The sequence below is a fragment of the Populus trichocarpa genome, chromosome 2 (genome assembly GCF_000002775.5).
Source record: "Populus trichocarpa isolate Nisqually-1 chromosome 2, P.trichocarpa_v4.1, whole genome shotgun sequence".
Lineage (NCBI taxonomy): Eukaryota > Viridiplantae > Streptophyta > Magnoliopsida > Malpighiales > Salicaceae > Populus > Populus trichocarpa.
Window position 1 is genome coordinate 3,876,846 of NC_037286.2, and position 26,696 is coordinate 3,903,541.

Consider the following 26,696-nt stretch of genomic DNA (forward strand, 5'->3'; position numbering starts at 1 on the left):
ACGGTGCCTGATCATTTACAGTAGAAAAAAATTAGTGTTAGAGTCAACATGGCGGTTTTAAAAAATATAATTTAAAAAAACAACGACGACGACTATAGTATAAAACAGACTCTGCGATCATGGGAAGAGTTATTATGAGAATCAGAAAGCTTCTTGACGCGAGGAGAGGCAAGGGGGCTGTGTGGAGCAATTTGACATGTAGCCAATTTTAACGTGGGTTTCGTGTGAGATGCATGCCTGCACTAGAAATGTCGAAACAAAACAAAACAAGTAATTATGTGATTTATGCCACTATATGTATAGCTCTTGGTATTTGTCCTGTCAGTCCAACCCATGCACAATAATATAGCATGTGGCACTCGTCATCTTTTTTTTTTATTATTATTGCCTATCCGGCCAGGTCTCCCTTGCAGAATCTATTATATCTAATAAAATTATAATTTTTTAATGTGCTAGAAAGTGAATATCTTATCCTTTTTATATAGAAAAAGTATAATTTTTATTTATTTTTATTTGCCTTATATGGTATTCTTTCAAAATAGCGCTATGGTTATGATATATAAATTGTGTATATTAAAGTTTAGTCAATACAATCTTGATATTTACTATAAAAAAAACTAAACTAGTACAAAGTCCATCTTGTCACATGTAATTAAAAATAAAAAAATATTAATAACAAGTTGAAAAAAATCATGAACTTTTTTTCAACTAGATATTTTGGATAATATTTTATTGATGTAAATTTATTTTATACTGTTTTTCTTAAACCAGTAAAAAGCTTATATTATAAGTGCATGAGTTCACTTTTACATTATTTTATTTGATTCTTTATTATTTTCAATTATTTTTTTAATAAAGTTATGAAATCAAATAATACAATAGTATTTTTTTTAGAAAACTGAGAATAGTTAAGAATTTAAATTTGATATATCACGTGGTTTTTTTTTTTAATTTTTTAACCTTTCCTTTTTTTTTTTAAGTTAAAAATTTTACGAATTGAATTTTAAAAGATAAAAAGAAATTAAAAAAATAAAATGCAAAAAATTTAAACCAAAAAATTTTAAAAAAATTTAAATTAAATTTTTTTTAAAATTATTAACCTTTGCTTTTATTTTTTAAGATAAAGATTTTACGAATTGAATTTTAATAGATAAAAAGAAATTAAAAAAATAAAATGCTATAAATTTATAGCTATAAATTTATACAAAATCTAGATTAAATGTTTTATGAATATGAAATATTTGATATTTTATTCAAATATATATAATTATAATGAATACGATAATACACAAACAGGATTAAAATAATATAATCAAATTACTCAATAATTAATTATATATAAATAATTGAATCCCTCTCTCCACTGGACTCTCGAGTGATGAGTGGCTATCCTTTTTCTATTCCAATCAGTAATGTCAATAAATCACAGTATTTCTAATCAGTAATTATATATAAAACTGATTATGTGGTTTTTCTCGCATACACATCAGTGAAGATGCATCGCTGGCTGGCTGGCTACTTTTCCACAGGCATGACCATTGATCCTTAACGTGGAGCCAGCATGTGTACAGGAAATTTTATTTATTTATTTTTTGTCTGTTTTTTAAAGCTGGAAAAAAGGGTAGAATAGGAAGATTACTACAATCACCTTTTTTTGTTTTTTTGTTTTTCGAGAATTACAACCCACCAACATGTGTGCGGGCTGTGCAGCTCCTAATCCTATACAGAAGTAAGCTTGGCCGTTGCTGTCACTTTCATTGCTTTTTTCTCTGTTACCGCAATTTCCAGCCACATCTTTTATTTTTTCCTTTTAATTAGCAAAATAAATAAAATACCATTTGCTCTCGCCCACGTAACAACACCGCAATGCGTGGATTTGAAAGTGTTGGAAATAATTGACTCTTGTGAAGTATGAACAAATTTGAAGAAGATGCCTAGGTTATGTTTAACCGATTTTTTTATTAATTTTTTTTTTTTTTTGTTTTGACTTATTTTTTTTAGTGATTTTTTATTATTATAATGTGTTGGTATTAAAAAATAAAATTTTAAAACATATTATTTTAATGCATCTCAAAAAAAAAATCAAAAAATAACCCCCAATTAAACTCACATACATGCCACTCTAGGCCTTAATTAGAGGTTTATTGTCACCCCCAGGCTTCTTCTAGAGTCTTATCCTTTATTAGAAAGGTTCGACTCCTATTTGAACAACTCAATTTACTGCTTCGATCCAGAATGTCCTGGGCATTTTGTTCTTGGAGAGCATGCTGCAAGCCTCCAACCAGAAAAAAAGTAAATTTGATGAGTGTTTTTAACAAAAAGACAGCAATTTCTTTGAATTTTAAGGACATCCTAGTCATTACATTATACAATTAAAAAAGAAGAACACATTCTAAACCATAGTTTTAAAACCCGATCCGATTCAAGACCCAGGTTTCGGGTTTTGACCGAGTCAGTTTTTTTTTAAATCAAAACGACGTCGTTTTAGTAAAAAACAAAATTCAACGAGTTTGCAACCGGGTCTTGATCGGGTCTTGCCGGGTTAATCCACCGAGTCACACCGGGTTTTTCTTTCCTTTGTTTTTTTTCAATTCGGTCCGGTTTTAGCCCCGGGTCGAGCCGGGTTTTAAAACCATGTTCTAAATCCCAATCAAAATAATAATGACCGATTAATCCCTGTACAATTACAATTGACCCATAAAGGCAGTTAAATGAGTTTTTTTATTTTAAAGCAAAATAATAAGTATACCATTCCCGTTCAAAAAGTACTGAGGAGTTTGTGTGTGCACTGTGCAGTAATTTTCCCGCATATTTTAGTTTTTTTTAAAAAAAATATAAAAGAAATTTGATAACAGGCCTACGGGAGCAGAATCGCAGAAGCCCACCCAAAGTTCCAAACAATAGTAAAGGACATATGACTATATGAGGGTGGATGCACAAAATTGTTCTTTGCCTTGCTTTCTTGAAAACAATGGCATAGCATATCAATATGGAATAGAAAAAAAAATAAAAAATAATAAAAACCGAGATAAATGATGAGAGAATATTTGGGATTGTGATTTTTTTTATTTTTTTATTCAATCATGAAGAAAAACTTGTTATAATAAGTTAAATAATTTTTGTTTTTTTACTAGATCTCGTACTAATTATATTTTAAATTTTGATATTATAGAAGCTAAAATAATATATATTTTATTTATAAAAACATGTTTTTTAATTTATTTTACATGCAAAAATCTATCTTACAATATTTTAAATCAAACATATATTTTTCAAAATCTACTTTTTAAAAACCACAACTAAAAATATTTTTTTAAAACTTATATTTTTTAAGCGTAATTGCAAAAGTCAGTGTTATGCCAAATATATTAAACTCAAAGTTTATTAGCTTCTGCTTTTAAATGCGTAAACGCTTTTAAAAGCTTTTAAGAATGCATTTTTTTTTGGAAAAAATTAAATGAAAAAAATCAAATTGATAACTTTTATAGTATTTTTAAGTGATTTTAATGTATTGGATATAGAAAATTAAAATAAAACAATTTTAATATATTTTTTTTAAAAAATATTTTTTAAAATAAACTTCACTAAAATACCAAATAAGCACTTAAAAGACTAATTTAGAAGTTATTCCTCGAAAGGAAAATTTGCAATAACACACCTCACACCCTGTGACGTCCATAATAGAGAAACACCCGCTCTTTCATCACAGGGATAATCCCGTAAATTCCAAAAACAAAATATCACAACCCACCAACGTGTCATGATCATGAAGCGAGTAGCACCATCATTTGCCTACCCATCAAGTACGGGAAACACTCAAAAACGTTTTCATTTCGGAGACCAGAAATCTTTCCCTCGTTTGGTTGGTTTCAAATTTCAAAAACAACCCAACAGCTATCTCCCCCCCCCTCTCACACCCTGATTATAAACCCCACAAGAACGAAAGAAAAAAAAAAGAAGAAAAAGGAAATAGATAGATGACAGTAACATGATATGTGCATCGTTGAAGCGTGAAATTGGATTGATTTTGGGAAAGGTGTTGCGGTTTCTTTTTAGATCGTTTTTAAGAGCTATGGGCTGTTTCTTTACCTGCTTCCGAACCAAAGACGATCGCTCTAATCGGTCTCGACCGCACGCCATCTCCTCCGATTCTCTTCGATCCAAACCTACTCTTGTAATCTTTCTTTTCTTTTCTTCCACTTTCTGTTTTGTTCCCCGTAAATATATATTTCTTAAAGCTGGAAAGAAGCGTTTCTTTTCTCTGTTTCTTGAAACTGAATTTTAGGTAATTGTAATCTTGTTCTTAGTTGGTTTTTAGGATTCTCTAGGATTTCTATTAGTTTTTTTTTGTTCGAGACGTGTTGGCTGAAATGGCTGCGAATCGATTACTGAGCGTTTAATTCCTTGATATCGGTGTTTTTTATGAGATAAAAGTAAAACAGAGAATTATCGAATTATATGATATTTACCGTCGTCGTCATTTTTTTCCTGGCTGAGTTGAGAATGGGAAGCAGGAAACCATGGTATCTAAAAATCGTTTAGCATCTCAATCTTTCTGTTTGGTTGCTGGGAATTTTTTTGTTTGATTGGAAGCTGAATTTTAGAAAAACAAGCGATTTCTTTAGTCTAATATTTTATAGGATTTTTGTTTTTGTTTAATATCTGTTTTGGTTGGATAGAAAATAAGTGTTTAATTTTTTGGTGTAATGTTTGCTAGAGATTAAACAGGTGATTATTGAATGATAAGATATTCACAACTTTTTTTTGGTGAGTGGGAAGCAGGAAGCTGGGGTGCTTAAAAATCGTTTATCATCTCTATTTTTATCTGAAGGTAAATAGCTGTTTAATATCTTTAATCATGTTTTCACTCTGATTTTTTCTTTTTTTGGTTTCTGATTTGTTTTTAATTGCATTTGTTTCCTCTTTGATAGAGAAAGAAGAATCTCCGCGTGGTGATATTGAGAATCCGTGTTTAGGATCCCCACAGATCAATAAGGGACTCAGGGATGAGGTGTGTACTGTTGTATCTATCAATGAGAATTTGTTTGTGCTATTCTTGCTACTTTCAAGCTGTAGTTTTAAACATTTATTTGTGATGATTGGTTTCTACATTACGTTTTTGAGACCGAAAGATGCGTTCAATCATGGGGCTTTCTTTTTAGCTCTGGGTAGTGGTTATGAAGAAAAGGATCAAACCAGGAATAGGGTTGAAAAGCAGTAGCGTTAAGAGCTTTTTATCTAGTATTAGCTCTGCTGCAGGGCCTCATCCTCCCATTGGGATAGGTCAGAATGTATTCATCCGTTGAACTATAAATTAAAGTCGCTTACAATTGTTAGAAAATTTGAATTAATTTTTTTGAATCGGGACTTAACAATTGTTGCTTGATCTTCAATCAGAATCTGTTTACCTTTTCTAAAACGGCACCCTTATGGCTTCCGAATTATCATTCTCAATGTTTAACTTCTATTACAAATAAAATGCACAAAGCCATTTAAATGCGAGAATGATTTATGATGATGTCTATTGTTTGTAGATGGTCGGACCTTTTAGAAGATGATAGTTGGGCATCCCATGGTAGATCCTATTATAAGATGATTATACAGTTTACATCAATATATAACATCCCGAAATACTATAATTAGTGTTCATATTTATGAAGGACAGTTGAACTCTTCATCTATTTGTTTTTCTGGATTTATCTTTCAGTTGTAAGCTCTTCAATAACATAATCTACCTAAACTTTCTAATGAGAGAGTTCGTTAATTAATTTAATTATTTTGGTCGTGACTTCTCTCTGCAGGCTAAATTTCTTAAAGCTTGTGGTACTTTGCCAGAGACTCCAACTGAAATTCGGAAAGCTTGCGATAAGTTTAAAGGTTCACCAGGGCTTGACAAATATTCAGAATCTTCAAAGTTCCATTCATGGCTTCCCAACACATCGATGGAGAAACTTCAGTTGGATAATCAAAATGAAGACTCCCGTACTCCGGTTAAACTTTGGGAAGAATTGGGGAAGGGTTCATTTTCTTCTGAGCAGACACCTAGCAGGTTGAACTTCTAATTACTTCTGTGAGTAGTCAAATGATTCACATGTATTTAACTTCTCTCTGTGCACATGGGACCTGGAAACTAAATTTGTCTCATTTTTCAAGCTTAAGAATTGCTTTGCAATCAGTTTGAAAACTGTTTGTAAATCTTATTCATTGACTCTTTTATGATGGTCTTGAGGAGTAACATGGCCTGTTGAAGGATCTGCATCTAATAATTGCATTTTTTTTCTTGGCTTGATGAGATCCATTAGAGGCTCATCCGGTCATGCAATATGTTCCTTTATTGTTTGCAATACTTGGAACTCATCCATGAAAGTTTTAGAACGGCTAATATTTCATGTCTTCTTTTCTGTAGCTGCATGACAAATGTACAATCCAGAGAAGATAGTGAGTCAGGGAGTCATAAAAGAATGATCAAGGTTCAACCAGATGAGATTGATAACGTTGCTACTGGTGCTCCTTGGCTTTCAGCTACAAAAGTTCAGAGCAGGAACAGGTCTGTTCGCTTTGAATGTGATTTTGATACATCTTCCTCTAAAGGGTCGTCTGAAAATGGTTGCCAAGTTCCTAGGAAATATGAATCTCCAGGGAATTTGAGTGTTTCAAAGCCTTCTCCTAGACCGACCCCGTTAAAAATTTCAGACGACATGCAAACTCCCGGTACTGTTTTTCCTGCAAACTTGGAAACTCTAGCAAATGGAAAGACTAGGATCAGGTCCCAATATGTTTATTCGGTCTTGAACCCTGTTGAAAATGCCTCTCAATGGAAGTTACTGAGGGAAGATGATTCTAACTCACATGAACAGTCAGGTGAGCTGTTCTCTCTTGAGCAGTCTGAAAGTGCAACTCCTAAACCAGAATGGGGAGTAAAAGAAACATCCTCTGGGAAAGATTTGAAGGTGGAAGCGAGCTTGTCTTCTTGGGTCAAACCACCACAATCCACAACTGGTGAAGATAATCCAAATATTGGCACTGCTGCTGGCAAAAATTTTAGTTCTGGTAGAACTCCTGGGGACAGGCCTATAATTGGAATGGTTGCTGCTCACTGGAATGAGAATGAAGCTTCTCGAATCTCCCCGAAGTGGTGGGATGGAAATGGAATTCCAAATTCGACAAACAAATATAAAGAGGTAAACTATATTTATTCTTCTCTCACTGCGTGCACTATTAGCAGCTGCATACCAGTAACCGTCTTTTGTTTTCAGGATCAGAAGGTAAGTTGGCATGCAACACCATTTGAGGAGAGGTTAGAGAAGGCATTGTCTGAAGAGAGTTTCATCTCACAAAGGTATTTTTATTTTCTGAGCCTTGTGGTTCCTGCCTGTGTTATTGACTATTTGTTGGCTATTGGAGTTAAACTGCCTTTCACCAAAAAAAAAACTGTGTCTGCCCAGTTTTATTACGATCTAACTTTCTGTCTCCTCCGAAAACATCTTCTTCCCCAGAAGAACAATGATTTGGCAACTGTCTGATTGGCGGCGCATCTTTTAACCTGATTTAGTTTAGCATATGGAGTCCCGTAATTTGTTTGTCTTGTAAATTTAGTAAGATCTGCGAGTACCTCTCCCCCGGCCAATGTTATTGCAGTTGAGTAATGATGGTGTTTGTACCTTCCCAATTGAAACTTAAACCAGGGTAGGAATCAGGGTAGTAAGATCAGACTGAAAAACTAGCAGTCTATTGGGTTAATCAAACGACGAGACAGTCACATGCTGTTTTTTAAGACTTGCAACAGCTATTGTTAATACTTTGTTGATTGTAATTTGAAATTTTAGAGCATGTATCCCTTTCATACAAGTTCTAATAAATTATTTGTCTGATCCACAGGAAGCCTATCAGCGGGAGACCCATAGTTTTTGACGAATGCGAGGAAAGTGACACTGCTCTATCTCGTTTGCAAGCTTCAACACAAGCCAAGTCAGTTGTTTCGTTCTGATGCTTGGTGGTAGACTGGTGGTTTTGTCTCTTTGCAATCTGTTTTTGGCTTGCAATTGATGTACTGCGAAAGCCATGTAGTTCTTAAACCTGAATCACTGTTTACACACCGTCACCATCCTTGGTTTGTATTGGGAGGCTGAACGATCAAACTGATAAAGAAATGCTCGAGGCTTGGCAGTAATGTCAGCAGCCGGGAACTGCTTGTGATGTACATCGGTAATGGATATTAGTATTGGTCCATTGGATTAACGATGCTAAGATTTTGGAATCTTTGCCAGTTTTTTTTTTATACCCTCGTATTGTTTTCTCCGCCGTTGAAATAGCACAGAAGCAACCCGTAGGGTCAAAGATGAAACTTTTACCGTCCCTAAAAGAATAGGGTAAATAATAATAATAATAATAATAATAATAAAGAAAAGAGAAAAAAAGAGTAAACTGAAATTCCAAAACCCCAAGATATAAAGAAGAGGTGCTCTTCCGTTTAGCTGATATGAAGGGGAGCGAGAGCAGTGCTGTGTGTGAGGGAGAGGATATGCAAGAGAAAGACTGGAAGCGGCAGAAAGAGAAGCATGTGGAAACGAAAACCTGAGGGGATAATCATGATGTCCTTTTTAGTTTTATATTAGTTTTCAATCTGAATTGAAACTCGTTTACTGCTCGTCTTTGTTCTTCATTCTCCCTCTCCCACCGCAGTTACTGCATGCCGACTCCTTTGGAGCCTCATGATGATTACAGATCTGAAGGTTCGACAATCTTGGTTTTTTTAGTTGTTCTTTCCAATTCGAGATCTTATGTTGTCGAAAATCTTCATATTAATTCATGGTTTTATCGAATTGTAAGAAAGTGGCAATTGAATCTTTTCATTTTTGCTTTGGTTTCTGGTTTCAGGTTTTTAACTTTTTTCTTTTATGAAGGAATAAATTCATCCATCATCCCTACAATGCAATACAATTTTTGTGTCTATCTATAAATTCCACCTTTTTCACAGAACTCAGAAAACCTGGCACTGTCCTTTGCTTCCTGGAGGATTTAGGTGCCGGTTAACCCAACCGAACAGACTGAATGAATAATCTTCCTCGCAATTTCACCATATGAAGATTTCGTTGCCTTGTTTATCCTCATATTCCTCTCCTTCCATGTGTTAAAAAGTTTAAGATCGCCGAGCCCATCTTAGCACATAGCCTGAAATCCATTTTTTTGTTGGCAATATTCCTCCTAGTCCAATTAAATTCTGCCCACCAATTTCCTACCGGTCTATCAATGCCAAAAAGCTGCAAAATAGGGCCCCAGATGTTCTTAACAGCAGCACAAGAGAACAATAAACGATCCCATTCTCCATGCTGGATGCACATTTCTGACAAGTCTGCAATGTTGCTCCCCAGTTTTAACAACTGTTCTCGTTGAGCATTTGATTTCACTAAATATGTCCCTCCAATCTTTGCCTGATTTGTTCCATTTTGGTAGCATCTGTTTTGCTTAGTTGTAAATGGGCTCCATGATTCGGCTGTTGAGAATTCGGAGAAAGTTTAAATTCTTAGCAGCCCGAATTACAGGCCCGGATCAATTAGAGGACGTTAACGTTTACCTTCATGGTCATGGTTAAGGGGAAAAGATCTAGCTGGACCATCAGGGTTCTAATTTCAGGTTAGGCGCCCAGAACTGCAGAGTAAAACTTTCATGGATTTAGAGGGGAGAGAAAAAATGGTGATAGATCAAATCAGTAACCAGAGAAAAAGCATGAAAAGGTAGTAAACTAGCACTCAGACAAGGAATTAATTTGCTTTGAATGGAAACTGAGAAATCCACAAGGGCGCAGTCCTAATGGAGGAGCATTATTCGGCTGTTGAGCAATATAGCCTTTTCGAGGAGTTGGGATCGCCCCCTTCAGAAGAAAAGAACACCAGGATGGAGTCCTCAAAGAATTCGAACTTTATTCATTTATTCAACTCAAAACAGAACAGAGTAATGTGATATTAGCAAACTGCACTAAATGTCGTAATTCTTTAACCACAAACCAAAACATGACTAAAACTGGCATTATGAGCCCATTAGAACACGGGTGAAGACATTCTACTCTGCCACTGTGGTTCGGAGAGGAAGAGCACTCTCGACTTCCTTAGCATCAGCACTCCTCTCAGCAACAATCTTCGACATTCCAAACATCTGAAAATGAACCAAAGTGTTAGGCCAGCTACCGATTCACACGCACTCACAGATTACATGATACATTTGTCAGTTGCCACTTGACAATTGAACTTAGAAGTTGGAATTAACCTTCTTGATAGTCTTCTTGAAACAATCCTTGTGCTCATCCATAGATGCATGGATGAACTCATCAATGTGATCCTTCACATCCACCAAAAAAGTGGCATCATCCTTCTTTTTCCGTCGACATGAGGTGACAGCAGGTGATTGCTGTTTTTCTGGTTGAGTTTTCTGTGTCTCCATTTGAAATATTCCTGCTACACATGAGATTGGTTTTGAACACCATTACAGCGAGAAGTTTAGAGGAAAGTTTAACAGGTTTCCTTTATCATGAATCTGCTTCAACTTGGAAATAAACAATGCTTTTCGGAACAACGCTCAATCATCATTAATATCCAATGAATAGCACAAGCTAAAGCACCACACATTTCAACCAGGCTAGGGATTGGTATTTGAGGTTCCAGCCCAAGACTTGCCTAAATATATTCCACTGCAATTTTTTTTGCGAGATATATATAGGAGTCGTGGTACATTTCTAATGGAAAATGTCATGCTATGATAATTAAGAGATTCTTAATTTGGAGAATGGTAACTTGACAGATGGACTATGTGGATCGTTATCTACTAGTAATCTCACTCCTTTCTCCCTGAGCCCTTGTATTGTGACCTTACATTTCATGTTCGCATTTTTATGAACCAGAAAAGTAGTGGTATGCAAACTTCATTTTCATTCTTCAAACCTCGAAAAATCACGAATCAACATTCCACTACTATTTTCAAAAATCAGGGCAGGTTTTCAAGCCAAAACATGCGATTTTTTTATCAAAAGAAAACAGTGGCAACACCAATCTCATCCAAAAATCAATCAAAAAGCAAATCTTTAGCTGAAAATCATCAGAATCATGAAAACACAAGCAAAGCACCTGTTTTTGTATCCACAAACAAATCAATACATGCGTGAACTCGTCATTGGAGATATCAATGTTGGTCTCAGTCTTGGGCCTTTGAGAAAACCCATATCACATCACAAAAACTCTCAAAACCATGCAATATTATCACTAGAGATGAAATCTTAATTATCCATGATCCACATCCCGATTGCTAAAAAATTCAGCACAGATAATCAAATTAAAACCACACCAATCCATGAAGTAAAACACGGAAGCAAGCAATTGAAGTTTTTTCTCAGCTCTAATTTGGCATCATTTTAGGCCAACATCAATTTCCCCTCAAGATTTTCACCAGAACAACACAAAAAAAGAAAAGAAATAAACCGAACACACAAACAAGCATGTTTCACATCTCCACCTCAAAACCAGGTGGCATGTGGACAGAAACAAAACAACAATTTCTAGCCTAAATTATTCTAAACTCTAAGTTTCAAGCTTTAACTTAAGTATTTGGACCCAAAAACTCGATCATTCAACACAAGACCCTCACACCGATTCGCAATTAGCCTTAAACCTTTGCAGAACTCACTTCTGTATGTCAAACCTCAAGCAAAGTTTTCTCGTTCTTTTTTTGATGGGTATGAACCCTCAAAGATATAAAATAATCTCTATTAGGTACCGGTAATAGGACTCATGAATTAGCATTTTCAAGCTTCCAACCAGTAAAGCATGGACATTTAGCAAACAAATAAAGGATCAAGGAAAGAAATGATACCTTCGAGACGTTTGATTAGTCAAGCGATTTGAACCCTTTTATCTCCGATGACCTCCTATCGCTTTAAAATATCACTCCTATCTCCCTGAACCCTCAGGTTGCAGCTGCCGTTGACAGTGGCTAGTATGGTGGTGCTAGCGAGGGTAGCGTCAGCGTTGTTCGTGCTCAAGGATGGCGGTGCTTTGGTGATCACTAGCGTCCGATGGTGCAGTGGTCGTCTCTGGTGATCTGAGATAGCGGCAGCCTCAAATCGCGAAGCTATGCCGTTATGGGCAGTGGCGCGGGTTTGTGGGGCGGTTGAGGAAGACAGAAGCGGTCTCGAAATGGAAAAACCTCAATTTAGTCCCCCAATATAACATTATTACCAATCGAGTCAAACACTTCCTGACTTTATCGATTTGGTTCCAAATATTGTCATGGACGTTAGACAAGGTCCCTTCATCCTTCACTATTAGTGAAATTTAAAAATCTCATCCAATTCGCATCTAATTGTGAGATACTCACATTAAAGGTCGATGAAGGGATTTATTATGATTCAACGCTAAGATTATCCTTCAGGATAAATTGACGAGCACCTAATGTTTGGCGATGGAATGATTGGTCGATGAAGGGATGATATTGTTAGGTATCGATTATATTTGGAGTAAAATTGATAAAATAAAAAAGTTTGAAACTCAATTAATAATGACGTAAGACTAACGTGGAACAAATTGAACTAAATGATTTTGTAATTATATTATTGGTTAAAGTCAATTGAAAATTCCAAAAAAATGGAGGAGTTTGGTTTCGGTTTAAAATCTTAAAAATAATAATAAAAAAGAAAATCCAAGCCGTAAATTATCTCAGGTAGCAGCCTATTATTGATTGAGCATGGAAAACAAAATATCGGTCCAAGCACACGACCAAACGGACTGAGTTAAAAGCCACTCTATTTGGGCCACAGCCCAGACGGGGTGAAAGAAGAAGCCACTCTATTTGGGCCACAGCCCAAACTGAGTGCAATAGAGACTGGAATAAAAAACACCCTTCTCCCATTCTCAGCGCAAAATGCACCCTTCTTCTTCACCTTTGCACAATTTTAATTCACTCCGTTCACTCTCTCACCCTGCACATTAATTGACGTATTCTTTGATATTTTTTTTGCAAGTAAATATTTTTATAAAAGGTTGATGCTATTTTTTTTTTTAGTATATTGCAAACATGGATTACATTCAATGCAAATCAAATAATCATATTATTGATAATCATCAACATATCCTCCAATTCAGTAAAAGATACTATAACCAAATATAAGCATCAATGTCTTCACTAATCAATTATTATTCAATTCTTTATTTTTTGAGGAGAGCTGCCATGATTAATATCTATAAATATTTAGATCACCAAGTAAACAAAACAAGTTCTCAAAAATCATGATTTTTCTCGGACTCTATATTTCACTCCTGTTATTAAATTTCTCATTTTTCTTTTCCATTTACTAACTTAAACATCATAAAATCCCTTATTCCACGATAGACTAATTTATTAAGGTATAATCAACCCAAACCCCAAGACCATATTCAAGCAAATACATCCTGGTCCATGATTGCAACCCGTGGAAAGCCCAAATTTCATGTGAAGTTTTTTTATGATTTCATCAATGGTTTTGTTTATGAAAAACTGAACAAAAAGATAGTTTATTTTTGTTTCACACTTTTCACCTTCCATGAAAACTCTTTCTATGACTGACGAAACTTTAGAACAAGAGAGAATAATTGATCTCTCTATCAAATGAATTCTAGTTTTCTTAAATCTCCAACAACTCACCTATCAAATGCAAGTGCACAACAATGATGTTTTGGTTATACAAGAACAACTTTACACTCTTTCATTCCACTAGCAAGAAATTCAACATATATCCATTATATGCATCAGAGGCACAAAGACAACTTCAATTTCATAAAAGAAATGAACAAAATAGCATATAAAATATGCATGATACTCCCACTCTCTTAAGGATTTGTTCTCGCCATAGAAAGCATTCCTCTACGGATCCTAGCCACAAACGTGATTGTTTCCATCAACCCTTCTCTGATTCTCACTCGCATGCTCTCTGATTAAAAAGACCTAGATACAAGACGATACCTACTTCTAAGACTAAACACTAATTCCACTAGTTGAGAGATTCTTCATTTTATTATAGAGTATATTACACACTTATTTTTTCAAAGAATATGTCTCGACGAAAGCCATCTTGGATGGTTATGATGACTTTATAGATCCTATAAAACACATATAAAATATCAGAAGCAGTTTAAAGCTAGTGACAACAAAGAATAATTTCATATTGTGCAAGAGTTTTTCTGTAATTTTTCATGTATTTGTTAGGGTGAAGCATCATGCCATATATTATTAATTATTTTTGTTTTGCTAAAATAAAAAACCATATTAGAAGATATTGCGTGATTGTTATTGAACATAAACAAGAAAAATGTTTCTCGTGTCGGATCAATCCATTTTAAAGTCCCCTAAGTTATTTAAAGCTTTATTTTTATTGAGTTTCAATTATTTTTGAATAAAATCCTTTATAGATAAAAGCATCTAATCATGTGATATAGCTTGTAGTATAATTAAGAATTTCAAACGAATAAGCATTGAACATATATATATTTGAAATAACACATCTATCTGCCCAAAATGATTACTTAGTAAAGATTAGTAAGTTTTTTTTTTATTATTATTAATGATTCATCTTGCAACTGTTTTAGTATTAAGCCAAGGCAATGTAATGTTTTAAGTTACATGTAAAGGTCTCTGAAAAAATAATCATTCCAAGTTATCTATAAAGATCGATCTTTACAAAATTCAAAGCGTCGACGTTCTAAGACATGAAATGTAATTATTTCTATCTTCCTATAATTACCTTTGATAAAAATATATTTAAAAAATGATTTTTCACAAATAGTTTACTAAAACAATATATTTAAAAAATGATAAAAATGATTATCTATCATCATAATCTGAAAGGAAGCAAGTTGTTTTTCGATGCACGAGTTTGGCCAATATGAATTGAAAATTCCCATAAGAGGGTGAAAGTCGTCCGAGCAGGCAAGCGCTGGCATTATTAGAAAACTTTTGGAAGGATTTGCTTGCCTCCTTTCACACACTACGAACCATATCCTTCTCATCTTTAAATCTTATCCCCTTGATATTTCTCCTTTAAATTTTTATTTCTATACCAAAATCCCAGCATTTATGACAATGAAAATAGAAGTTTTGTTTGGTATTGTCAGAATTTATTGTTCTTTTGACTTGCTGTGTTATGGTGCATTAATACAAGTTCAATTAATTTTAGTAAAAATAAAATAAAGCTATACGTGTTACAAAAACTGCATTAGGAAAATAAATTACATTTAAAAATGTATTAACTAACAACAACTTGAGTGATGAAATAGTTCAGAAGAGGATACGAGTCTTACCAAAGTTCATGGAAAACTGGGTTAACTTATTTTCTATGTTCTTGTCTAGATCTAGGTTTGGATTTTAAGAAGATTTAGTGTGTGTGCTTGTATATAGTTATAAATTAGGTAGATAGTCTATGTTACGCTACAAGTCAAGCCAAATATTTTCTAACATATTTTTTTTTCAAACGATACTATTATTTTTTAAAAAATAAGAAAAATAGACTACTGACTTAACTTGGTTCAATAACCTCGGTTAATTTAATAATATAATTAAAAAAAATCATTGACAATAAATTAAGCAAAAAAAAATAGAATTAATTAACTATAAAAAATGAGCTGTCAATATCATACTCAAGAGAAGAAAGAAAAAAAAACACATTGGAGACTCATCTTCGCTCTGCCGTGGACACCGCCCCACCACCAAAAATAGTTCATTGAGGTGGTTCTAACGTTATTGTGAAATGTTGTACAACAGCACCAAAAGAGCTCACAGGCACCATCATAGCAACGACTTGGAAATCAAACTAAACCAAATATCATGAAGTGAACATCTCATACTTATATTTAATCAATTAATTTGATTTAATTGAAAAAGGAATTCTTTAAAAAACAAATTAACAAAGAACAAGAAATAAAAAGACATAAGATAACTCATATCATATTCAAAATTATTGAAAAATCCTATAGAATTCAAATAAGAAAAATAACGGAGTCTAATCTTTAATTAAATAAATGCTGAAGGATGAAACTAAAAAAACATGAGCTTAAAAAAAAAAAAAAAAAAACAAGCAAATCCAAGCAAATCATTTTAACTTGAGTTAATATCCCAAACTTGTAACCCGTGAAACCCTAAATCCGGACTCAATCAAGAGAATGAGAATCAATTTTGATAGAAAAAAAATTGAAAGAGGATGAAATCGTAAAAAAAATCAATTTTAAAAATGATCTCAAATAAAACAAATACAAATTAAAAGAAAGGGAATCAAATATGACAGATAAAAAGAAATAAAAAAAACAAATAGTAATTAAAAGAACAATGACCAAATCTGAAGGAAAAACAAATTGAAGGGCTACTTTAAAAATTTAGAAGGTCAGACACATAAATCAAGGAAGAGAGAGAGAAAAAAAGACCGTCGACACCAAACCAGAGATCAGTCAGCCACACACGCCGACTAGGGATGGAGGTACTGTTGAGATGATTCGAATGCTGCCCTGAAAGCCACCATTTGGCTACAGAACACCTTCTAATTACACGTCACTCGAATGATGTGACCACAACCCACGCAAATGCACAAGTCAACTATTTTGTTTTAAATAATATTTATATTAATTAAATTATCAAATTGTACTTTTATCAACTTGATTATAACAAACAAAAAAAAGGGTAAGAATACAAAAAAAATCCTTGGATGTGAGTTAAAGAGATTTTACTTTTAAGAGTAATTTGATTATTTGATTCGGCTTCAAAAAGTGAAAATACAAAAAGTTATTTATTTATATTATGCTTTAAAAAATAAAAATACAAAAAGTCTTATAGAAATCAGTTTAATTTTTTTACTTTTAAGGATAATTTATTTATTTCATAGTGTTTTACAATGTTAAAAAAACCGATTTGTCCCTTAACAAATCAATTTTAAAAAGACTGATTTTTAAAAGGATATAATAGTTATTATATTGTTTCAACCTACCGTCTAATATATGATGATTTGCTTGGAAGGAATGAGCCATATTAGTTTTTTGTTTTTTAATTTAATATATGGCCGGCTTAAATAATAAGAAACAAAAGACGATGTCTTGGTGGAAAATAACAACAACACGTGAACACCAAGATCACACGTTAAATTAAAAAAAAAAAAAAGCAGAAAAGACAATTTTGGCATAGCTAGCAAGCTTGATTTTCTTGCCTCCTAGTCTTTATTTTTAGTAAAATGTAATTTTATTTTATTTTTATATATTGAATCCATCTTCACTTTGACTAGGATAAGTCTTGTAATTATTAAACATGTGAAATTAAATCCTAAAAGCAAGTACAACGATTTTAAAATTTTCGTTTAAAAGTTCTCTACATGCTATTTGACTCATTATTTTTTTATATAGTCCTTTTAATTTATTATATTTTTCTAAAATATATATGTTCACTGCTTCATATATGTTATTATTATTTTTTTGAAAATATTTCAACTTTGATCATTTTCTTTTTATTTATAATTGTTTTTTTTAGCTTTTTTGTCAAAGTTTTGCCTATTTTTTATTTAGCCTTTTAATTTCATTTTTTCATAATTTTTTTCTTTGACCATTTTATAAAGATTTTATTGGTTTTTAATTTTATCATTCAACCAAAATTTATGTTAAAGTTAATTTAGTTCCTTTTATATAGTTCTTATTTTTTTTTGTTAAAGTTAATTTTCTTTTCAATTTAACCATCCAACCAAAAGTTTTTAGTTGCTCTCAAATTTATTTTTTATTTTGAATTTTACTATCATTCTTTTAATTATTATTATTTTTTATTTTAGATCCTTTTATATAATTTTTTTTTTTCAGATTCTTCAGCATTTGATTTACTAGGAATTAGGCTTCCAATTGTTGCTTAATTTTTTTTTATCTTCTAATTAAAATAAAAACTAATATATTAAATTCAGTCAGGGTTATAACCCAAGTTGTTGTTTTTTCTTATTATTTTGAAATGCATTTTCAACGTTTAAATATAGTTTTTTATGGAAAAAATTTGGACGTGCTGCGTAGTGTGTGTGCCGTGTCTAATTTAAAACTAACCATAGTTTACTGAAATATTAATCCAAATACATTAATATTATAAAACCCTTTTTTTTATTATAAAAACATAACGAATCAAATGAATATAATGAACGAACAAATCTAAATCGCCACGGGTGAAGGTGTGGGGTAAAAAAATGGATACTAGTACTGTTATCAAACATAATATTCATGAATCAAATCCAATTTGAGGATTTGAGTTAGAAAAAAATACGAGTTGGGTTAAGCGTTTTTATTAAAATGATCATAATGTTTAGTTTTTTTCTTTACTGTAAACTTGATCGGGTTTGAATAAAGGCTGACCAGTTTAAACGAATCACTACAAACTTGTATGGATTGAACATGTATTTCCAGATCAATTAATTACAAAAACCTCGTCCCCATCAAATCTCGGGTCCTAAGTTTTTTTTTGAATTAATTACAACTATGCATTTAATTACAAAAGATATTTGAATTTGAATTTTTATTTTTTAAGACCAATATTTATTAAATTATTATGAATATATATATATCAAATAGATATGAGATGTGTTTTTAAAATTGTTCATAAAAAAGATTTAATCTTGAACTATGCATAATTTGACTTAAAAATATTCTTTATTATTGAATAATATTGTTTTTTTTAAATGATTGTATTTTGGCGAAAGGGTGCATTTTTTATTTTTAATAAAAAACTCAAGAGAGTTTTTTTTTTTCATTTTCACATAAATATATTATGAAAGAAAAAAATTAATTAATTTTTAACACTATTCGTTTCCTCTTCTATTTCATCTCCAAGTTCGTCATCTTGTTTTATTTTTTTTTATTCTTCGAGCTCCTTAAATTGTCACGTAGTTTTAATTTAATAATCATAGTAGATACACCTCACTATTTAAAATCGATGAATAGCAATATCTTTGAAGAAATCGTGAAGGTTTGGTGATTACAATTTTCAAAGAAAAGTTTCTATGTTCTTTACTTTGAATCCAATGCTAATAGTAGACAGTACACCTCACTATTTTCAAAGAAAATCTCCTATATTCCTTACTTCTCCAGTCTTGAATAAGTTAGGCTATCCAAACTTTGAAATCTATGATGTTGCCATGTTCCTTCTCGGGAGGGAAAACAATTTCCATGGTCATTTTGCTTCGCCAAACTTATTCTACTGTGCTTTTCGTTTTCGTTGTTCGTTGTTCGGTTGATTTCCATAAATGAATAGATTTCTTCTCTCATGCTTCCACAATAAGCAGGAAAATAGCAATCATTCTGTGACCTTTTCGTGATACAGATCTTTCCCAGATTAAAAAATAAAATTGTTTAAGTTTCTTGTCAAAGTGGAGGCAGACGACATCATGTAATTTCTCTCGTGCACGCAACAGGTTTTTCCTCCTTTATTTTATCCATATGAATCTTGTGTTTAAGCGAATTGAAGGTTTTAATTCGCTGAAAATTCGTGTCCCACAAAAAATAAATAGGAAAATAAAATATATTTGATCTCACGTCTACCCCCTAAAATCTTTAGATATCCTTTTACTAATGCATGCTGTTACGTTCCTCTTAAAATGCACAATATTTTCTTTAGGTGTGTTCTTGGCGAATTCCATTTCTGGATGAAGTATGGGGATATGAATGAAAGTTAAATATAATATTATTATTTTTATAGAGAAAGGTACGAATAAAAACAAAAAATATGGGTGGGTTTTTTAAAATAATATATATTTTTTCATTATATATATTAATTATTCATACCATCCTAGTCATCTCGCCTATTATCTTTGCCGCCACCATTGAGTGATGTTGCTGCTAGCTATGGCTGCACCATCACTCTTCCACCTCCATCATTTTCTTCCACCGTCACATTTCTTGAGGGTGACTTTCATGTTTAAATATTATTATTATTATTATTTCCATTCACTTCTCCTTCAAACCCATCATCACCGTCACAATTATTTTTACTATTATATATGATAGATCATTGATGAAATAATCTTTTAATCCATAATTATTCATTTTTATTTAAAGAAATAGGGTATTAATATAAATCTTAAATTTCATTCTGATTTCTTGTTATATAGTATTTCAAACAAATTATTACAATTAGAATAAGTTGTTTTGGTCTTTCAATTCTTATAATAATTTCTCTATTTCTATTTTAGGTATTTCATTCACAATAAATTAACCAAGCGGCAACCTAAGAATCTATTCGAGATGTTTCTATATATTTCTATTTTAGATATATAAAGATTTGGAACAATTCAGCATGCAGGATTAAAAAATATTATCGATAGACACCGAGGTTTGGTGTGATGGAGCCATGGAGGAGAGAAGGTTCTCAAAAGACTGGACTCATTGATTTGTTCCTTCCTAAAATTCAAATCATGGACTTTGACTGAATTTTTTGTTTAATGTCTCACGTAGTGCATAAATAAAAATATATTTTCTTTATTTGGTTGACTTGAATTCAAGTTTGGTGGCATGTACTAGTCGTTGCTACAACTCCCGATCTCACTCTCACAGCTCTCTCCTATTTTTTATTTTATTTAATTGATTTTGAACGGGTGATGATGATGTTAATATTAACGAAGATATAAATTCGACAATAATGAATAAAAAAAATACCCATTTAATTGTGATAAAATCTAGATTTAGAACAATTGTACTCAATTTAATAAAATTAAAAATACACATACTCAATTTGTTTGGTTAATATATTAGGTTCTTTTTCTTATAAAATAACGATAATAGCCATGACTGAGTGACTCGGTCTGGTTCTCATAATTTTTATTTATTTATCAAGTTTAGTATCTAAATTGTCTAGTCTCGATCGACCGTCAGAGTTGACTCACTCCTTTTTCAGAGGTCATTGGCTGATTTGCTTACTTGAAATTCTAGCCATAATAATAACAGGTCAACAAACTCAGCAAGAATCAATCAGGAGGTGCTTTTTATGACAAGTTCTATCGCACGCCAAAGCTATTGAATCTTCGTTCTTGTTTCACTGTGTAATGCGACAAATACTCTAATTAAACCCTATATTAATTTACTGATTATGACCCTATTTTACATGTATTTGTGTATTTTTTTAATGGAGTTATACTGTCACTGTCAAAAATCAAAGCCACGCTGTCTAGCTCACTATCTTCTAGCACTGTCATGAAATTAATACCATCTTAGAACACCCATATGATCACCCCTGCAGGATACCTTTCATGCCTAGAGGAGTATATTAATGCCACAACCGATCGCTTTCCTGATTCTGAGCTCCTAACTCCGCCAAAAAATCAGCACAGTACTGGTTCCCTTCACATAGAATATGAGAGAGTATGCACTTCCAATCTTATCTAAAAAGTATTCTAATGTCCTCAATGATGGCAAAGTAAGGATGACGAACATGTAAATGATATATATGGAAACGTGAGTCTTGAAGATTATCAGCAGGATAAAGAGATTGCAGAAGATCATCACAAGAGATTACACTAACTGAATCAATCTCTAACTCCTAAGTAATGATATGAATGGAAACTTGAAGATTATCAGCAGGATAAAGAGGTTGCAGAAGATCATCACAAGATTGCATTCACTGAATCAATCGCTAACTCCTCATGTGTAGCTAATTAAAGATAATTACCCAGGACAATGTTTAGGGAATGATTGATCTCTCAAAATCTGTAACTATTCTTGGCACTGGTACTTGTGCACTTCTTTTCTTTAGAAGCATTCTGTAAAACAACACAAAGGGATAGAAAAAGAAAAACAACTGTTCTTCCATCTTTTCCCTAAATTTCTACAAAACATTGGAAACATCCATGATTTGCCCGAATAGTCTCCTGGGAATTGGTCTCAACCATCACCTTCCTGCTGTAACCCAAAGACCAAAGCAATTATAAACCAAAACGAACAGCAGAAATTAAGCTCAGCTAGCATATGAGAGGCTCGACCCAAAGAACACCGAAAACAAACAGTCCATAAGTCCTAACTTACTGGATGTCTCTCTGGAAAAATAAATCTGCTTTATATATGTACAAATGATGCTAAATTATGACCACCCATATGGCAACTAGCCCTCAACATCAATTTCATCGTAATTTCAGGCCGGGCATCCTCCCCCTTCCTCGTGCGTTTCTAATTCTGAATCCACACGTACAAGATTAATCATTGACCGAATATGATATTATATTATAATCAAAATATGTTTTGTGAGTATTTTGATTTTTTTAAAAATATACTTAGAACGTTTCTTGTTTCAATTAATTGCAATAAACGGAAAAAACATGTAAATCTATGAGGGTTAATTTGCTTAATTTCCTTGGACAAAATTATGATGTCTTGGCTAGCTGCATGCACCTATGATACTTTGAAACATGAGTTTTTGATTGCGTAAAAAATTTTGCCACGCACACAAAGAATTAAGGAGGAAAAAAACGAGATTGCTTGCCTAACTAGCAGCATCTCCTGATCATTTCTGTGCATCTTCGAAGAACGAAAATTAAATTATTGACTGCCGTGCCGGCACAAGATTTTCTAGTTTTGAATATATAGAAATTAGTTTTCCTTTGTTGTATAACAAAAAATATATATGGAAATAAAATTTTGAGCTAAATTCCAATATTGCAGAGATCATGCATTCAGAACATTGGAGCTATGATCATAAATGATGAAACTGAATTATATATATACGTGCGCGCGCAAGCGATCTATCTGCTATGGGACAAGAACTGTGATGTAGATTCATATATTTCTAAGCATATTAAGAAACAATTATATATTTTTAATAAGACGAGGATGCTTCCAAGCTGACAATTCGTGTGGTATATATACTGGAGATTTCAAAGCTTTTGATCGATTCATAGCTTTGATGAAATCCGAATTGGTCCCCGTGCAACTGTACCTCAACACTAATTAAGCAGCCATTATTCGTTGATTGGATTATTATTTACGATAAATCATTGTTTAAGGTCTGAAAGTCAGCAATCTATCGTATATATGCCCTTCCCATCACTCTCCCCGAGCCTATCGATCTTGGAAAGAAAGACGAGGTCTTGTCGAGTATTTTGGCCCTTTTTGAACCAATGTTTTCAACCCAACGGTACTGTATACATACGTATTCCACCGGAACTGTTTGATGATAAATTTCCAAGGCAAGAAAAAGAAAAGGTTGCTAATGATATGTGACGTCTGTAATTACTGTCGTTTGTAAACAGACTACTGCTAACGCTACTGTTTTTCAGAGGATCTCGGTCCTTTTTATCATATTGGTAATTTTGATATTTGAAAATAAATTGTATAAATAATTTGTAATGTCATGAAAGATGAAAAATTTTATATATATATATATATATATATATATATATAGAGAGAGAGAGAGAGAGAGTGTTATCTTCTAATCTTTTTTTATGAAAGATTTTCAAAATATGATTGTTATCACAGCTCATCACTACATAAATTCTTGCAATAACAAATTGTCCTACGAGATTTAAGTGATGAAAGATTTTATATTTTTATAATGGTGAAACAATGTCAATTCCTTTAAAATTATAAATATAATCAATACCAATTTATTTAAAATAAATTTAAATATATTCAAATAAGATAACAAAAGTAGTATGTTTTTGAATGCATGAATCTAAAATCATCAGCAAAGTCAGAAAATTTGACATAAGGGGATAAAAAATTTATATAAAAAAAAAATAAGTGTATATATTTGACATTGTGATGCATGTTGTTTCTTTAAAATATTTTTTATTTAAAATATATTAATTTTTTTTATTTTTTATGATTTTTATTCAAAATCATAAAAAATTAAAATATTAAAATATCAAATCGATATTTTTATATACAAAACTCAGTCTTAAAACATATTAAAAAAATAAAAGCAACTCCACTAGTAAACATTTACGGGCTAAGAAGTTATAAGATAGGAATGGTAAAAAAAATGATATTTTTAAAATTATTCTTAAAATTAATTAATGGTTGATTTTGTTACATGTGGACCCTATCTAGTGGGTCTCACACGGAAAATTCTATCATAACTCCTTCAGCTGTCTTCGAGAACGAGAACTTCGGGACCCAACAGTATTAAAGGAAGGATACGTACGAAGAATTCCTATGAAGTAGTCGTTATGCAGAAGTCATGCTTACATAAGCACTTTCTACAGTTCGTTATATAGAAATCAAACAATTATGTGGTGTTTATTTTTTAAAATTATTTTTTATTTATAAATATATTAAAATAGTATTTTGTTTATTTTTTGAAAATTATTTCTGATATTAGCATATTAAAACGATCTAAAATATAAAATATTAATTTTAAACAAAAAAAAATTAAAACTTTCATGAAATGTCATTTGGAATGTCATTTTAAATTGCTTATTTAGTCGAAATACTAAATGGTTCAAATTAATTGTTTTAAAAAAGTTAAAATGAATATTAAAGTATAGCTAAAGTATTTTCAAGAAAAAAAAATTAATTATGTAGTGATTGATCTAATGTGACCTAGTTATCTTCATAGGTACAAAGACAAAACAAAAATAAAAATAGTTGCACTAAAAAAAAATTCAATACAATACTTTAAAAAAAAATAAGATAATAATATATTGGATCAAGCCAGATCAAATTAGATTAACATGTAAAATTTGTGACTCATGTCATGAAATAATAATAACCTCATAAAAAACAAATTAAAAAATATTTTGAAATCTAATTCTCAAACAACACAATGTTGAATGAGTAAATTTCAAAAGATTAATAAAAAAATACAAAAAAATGATAGAGTCGACCTAGATTAACTTGGCAAACACGGATTATGAGACCGAGATAACTCAGGAGAAATTAAATCAAAACAAATTATGAAACTCAATTTTCAATCAATCAAATCTTAAAAGATGAAATTGAAAAACATCAATTAAAAAATGACATAAAAAATACCCAAGTCAACCCGAGTTAACCCACTAAACCTGTGACTTAGGCCATGAAACTAAGATAACCTTATAGAAATCAAATCGAAATAAACTATGAAGCTTAATTAACTATCAACCTAATATTAAAGGATAAAATTGAAAAACAATCAATTACAAAAAATGACCAAAAAACCCGACTCAACCGAATTAACCAGTAGAAGTCGCGACTCTGGTCATGAGACTAAAATAACCTCATAGAAAACAAATTAAAATAAATTACATAACTTAATCCTAATAAATTCAATGTTAAATAATGAAATTGTAAAGATATACTTTGTAAGAATGAGACATTTATTTCTCCGCCTAGCTCTTGTTAATACGGTTGCTTATCCGCTAAATTTACTATTATAAGTATAATTTAATTTTAATTTTAGCTATTTTTGATATAAATTGAATTAATTTTAAATGATTTAGAGATTGGCCGGAGATAAAATACTAAAATGATATTATTTTTAATAATAATAATAATATATTTAAGTTGACCGCATAATTCATAAATTAATCTTTAAATCAGATTTTATACCTCATCAAACCACTACAATTCACGATCTGGGAAATGGTGAAGTAGGAATAGCTCCTTGCCAACATACAGGACACCCGTGATTAACGGTAGATTAAGGTTTTTAATTTTCATGCACTAATGGTTTATTTTTGATTGATTGTACTGAGCTTGTAATTTATTAGTAATTTTCAACACAAAGAAAAATCAGTGTTTTCCTTAAATTTAGTATAATCCTTTCACTGTTTCTGTACAATTTCAATTTTATTTATTTTTAAATCCCTAGTCTCAAAATCCTTTCTTACACTGCTCTCAAGGTCTAAGCAATCCCCTGGATATTTTGATTAACAGAATAAGAATTTCATTATAGAAGAATCACTCGATTCTCATGAACCACAACATTGATTAGTAGCTAGTTTGTGCAGTGAGTTCCTAATCCGAAAGGCCGACTTTTTCAATATATATATATATTATCGGTTGGTGCAATGACATGAAGTGATAGGATTGATTTTGTCCTTGTAAACAGAGATGATCGAGGCCAACAAAAATTGAAAAGGAGAAACAATTGGTGAGAAGTCAAATCTTGAAAGATCTTTGCCTGTCGATGAAAGTCAACAATATGTTCTACTGGGAATCCACCTGTGATCGTTCGTGTTTCCTTTCTAATATGAGGGTGGGTGGCTTCTTTTTTTTCCGTGTCGATCGAAGGTTTGAGCGCACTGAACAACAATGATGTAATTATCTAATCTATCTCTTCAAGTTCAATTAGCCTTTTAATGTGTTTATTAATTGATTAATGTGGTAGGGTATGTTATTTTTGTTTAGAAGTATACCAAAATATTTTTATAAATTTTTGACATTCTACGTCCTAAACGGACAACCTCACTAACTTATTTTATATATATAACTTGGTCTACAAAGGGGGCTAAAAACTATCCCGTGATGCATTACTAGACTTCAGGGAAAAAGAAAAATAAAATGGTCAAGAAGGCATAACCTGAGCTTACAGGGTGGCTTTTATATATATATATATATATATATATATATATATATATATATATAAAGAAGAAATTATGAATGCTTTCCGAATCGAATTGATGGCGGGGTTGAAATTGTCCCAAAAAACAAGGTGTAAACGAGGAATTTCCGTTTTCATTAGTCAAGGGGTATGCTCTCCGAGCTGGACTT

The 26,696-nt window shown here is 31.9% G+C and overlaps 2 protein-coding genes across 3 annotated transcripts; one reads left to right on the forward strand and one right to left on the reverse strand.

Moving 5' to 3' along the window:
- Positions 1-3,848: 3,848 nt before the first annotated feature.
- Positions 3,849-8,278, forward strand: LOC7480716 (protein JASON). Its single transcript, XM_024596171.2, has 7 exons — positions 3,849-4,174; positions 4,783-4,831; positions 4,932-5,011; positions 5,802-6,049; positions 6,407-7,181; positions 7,257-7,339; positions 7,879-8,278. The coding sequence occupies exons 1-7, from the start codon at positions 3,989-3,991 to the stop codon at positions 7,985-7,987; spliced, it is 1,530 nt and encodes a 509-aa protein (XP_024451939.2). The 5' UTR covers positions 3,849-3,988; the 3' UTR covers positions 7,988-8,278.
- A 1,617-nt stretch (positions 8,279-9,895) lies between these two features.
- On the reverse strand, positions 9,896-12,346 carry LOC7468723 (uncharacterized). Of its 2 annotated transcripts, none has more exons than XM_024596172.2 (3): positions 11,860-12,346; positions 10,264-10,451; positions 9,896-10,152 (listed from the first exon to the last, which is right to left on the reverse strand). In XM_024596172.2, the coding sequence occupies exons 2-3, from the start codon at positions 10,435-10,437 to the stop codon at positions 10,060-10,062; spliced, it is 267 nt and encodes an 88-aa protein (XP_024451940.1). In that variant the 5' UTR covers positions 10,438-10,451; positions 11,860-12,346; the 3' UTR covers positions 9,896-10,059. The 2 variants fall into 2 exon arrangements, with proteins under 2 accessions (XP_024451940.1, XP_002302133.1); XM_002302097.4 differs by having other exon boundaries at positions 10,264-10,448; positions 11,860-12,344.
- Between the last annotated feature and the right edge of the window lie 14,350 nt (positions 12,347-26,696).

Coding starts and splice junctions, on each gene's coding strand:
- LOC7480716 (XM_024596171.2), top strand. CDS start 3,989: ATGATATGTGCATCGTTGAAGCGTGAAATTGGATTGATTTTGGGAAAG. Junction 7,182..7,256: donor CGACAAACAAATATAAAGAG/GTAAACTATATT, acceptor TTTTGTTTTCAG/GATCAGAAGGTAAGTTGGCA. Junction 7,340..7,878: donor GAGAGTTTCATCTCACAAAG/GTATTTTTATTT, acceptor TCTGATCCACAG/GAAGCCTATCAGCGGGAGAC.
- LOC7468723 (XM_024596172.2), bottom strand. CDS start 10,437: ATGGAGACACAGAAAACTCAACCAGAAAAACAGCAATCACCTGCTGTC. Junction 10,153..10,263: donor TCAAGAAGACTATCAAGAAG/GTTAATTCCAAC, acceptor GTTCATTTTCAG/ATGTTTGGAATGTCGAAGAT.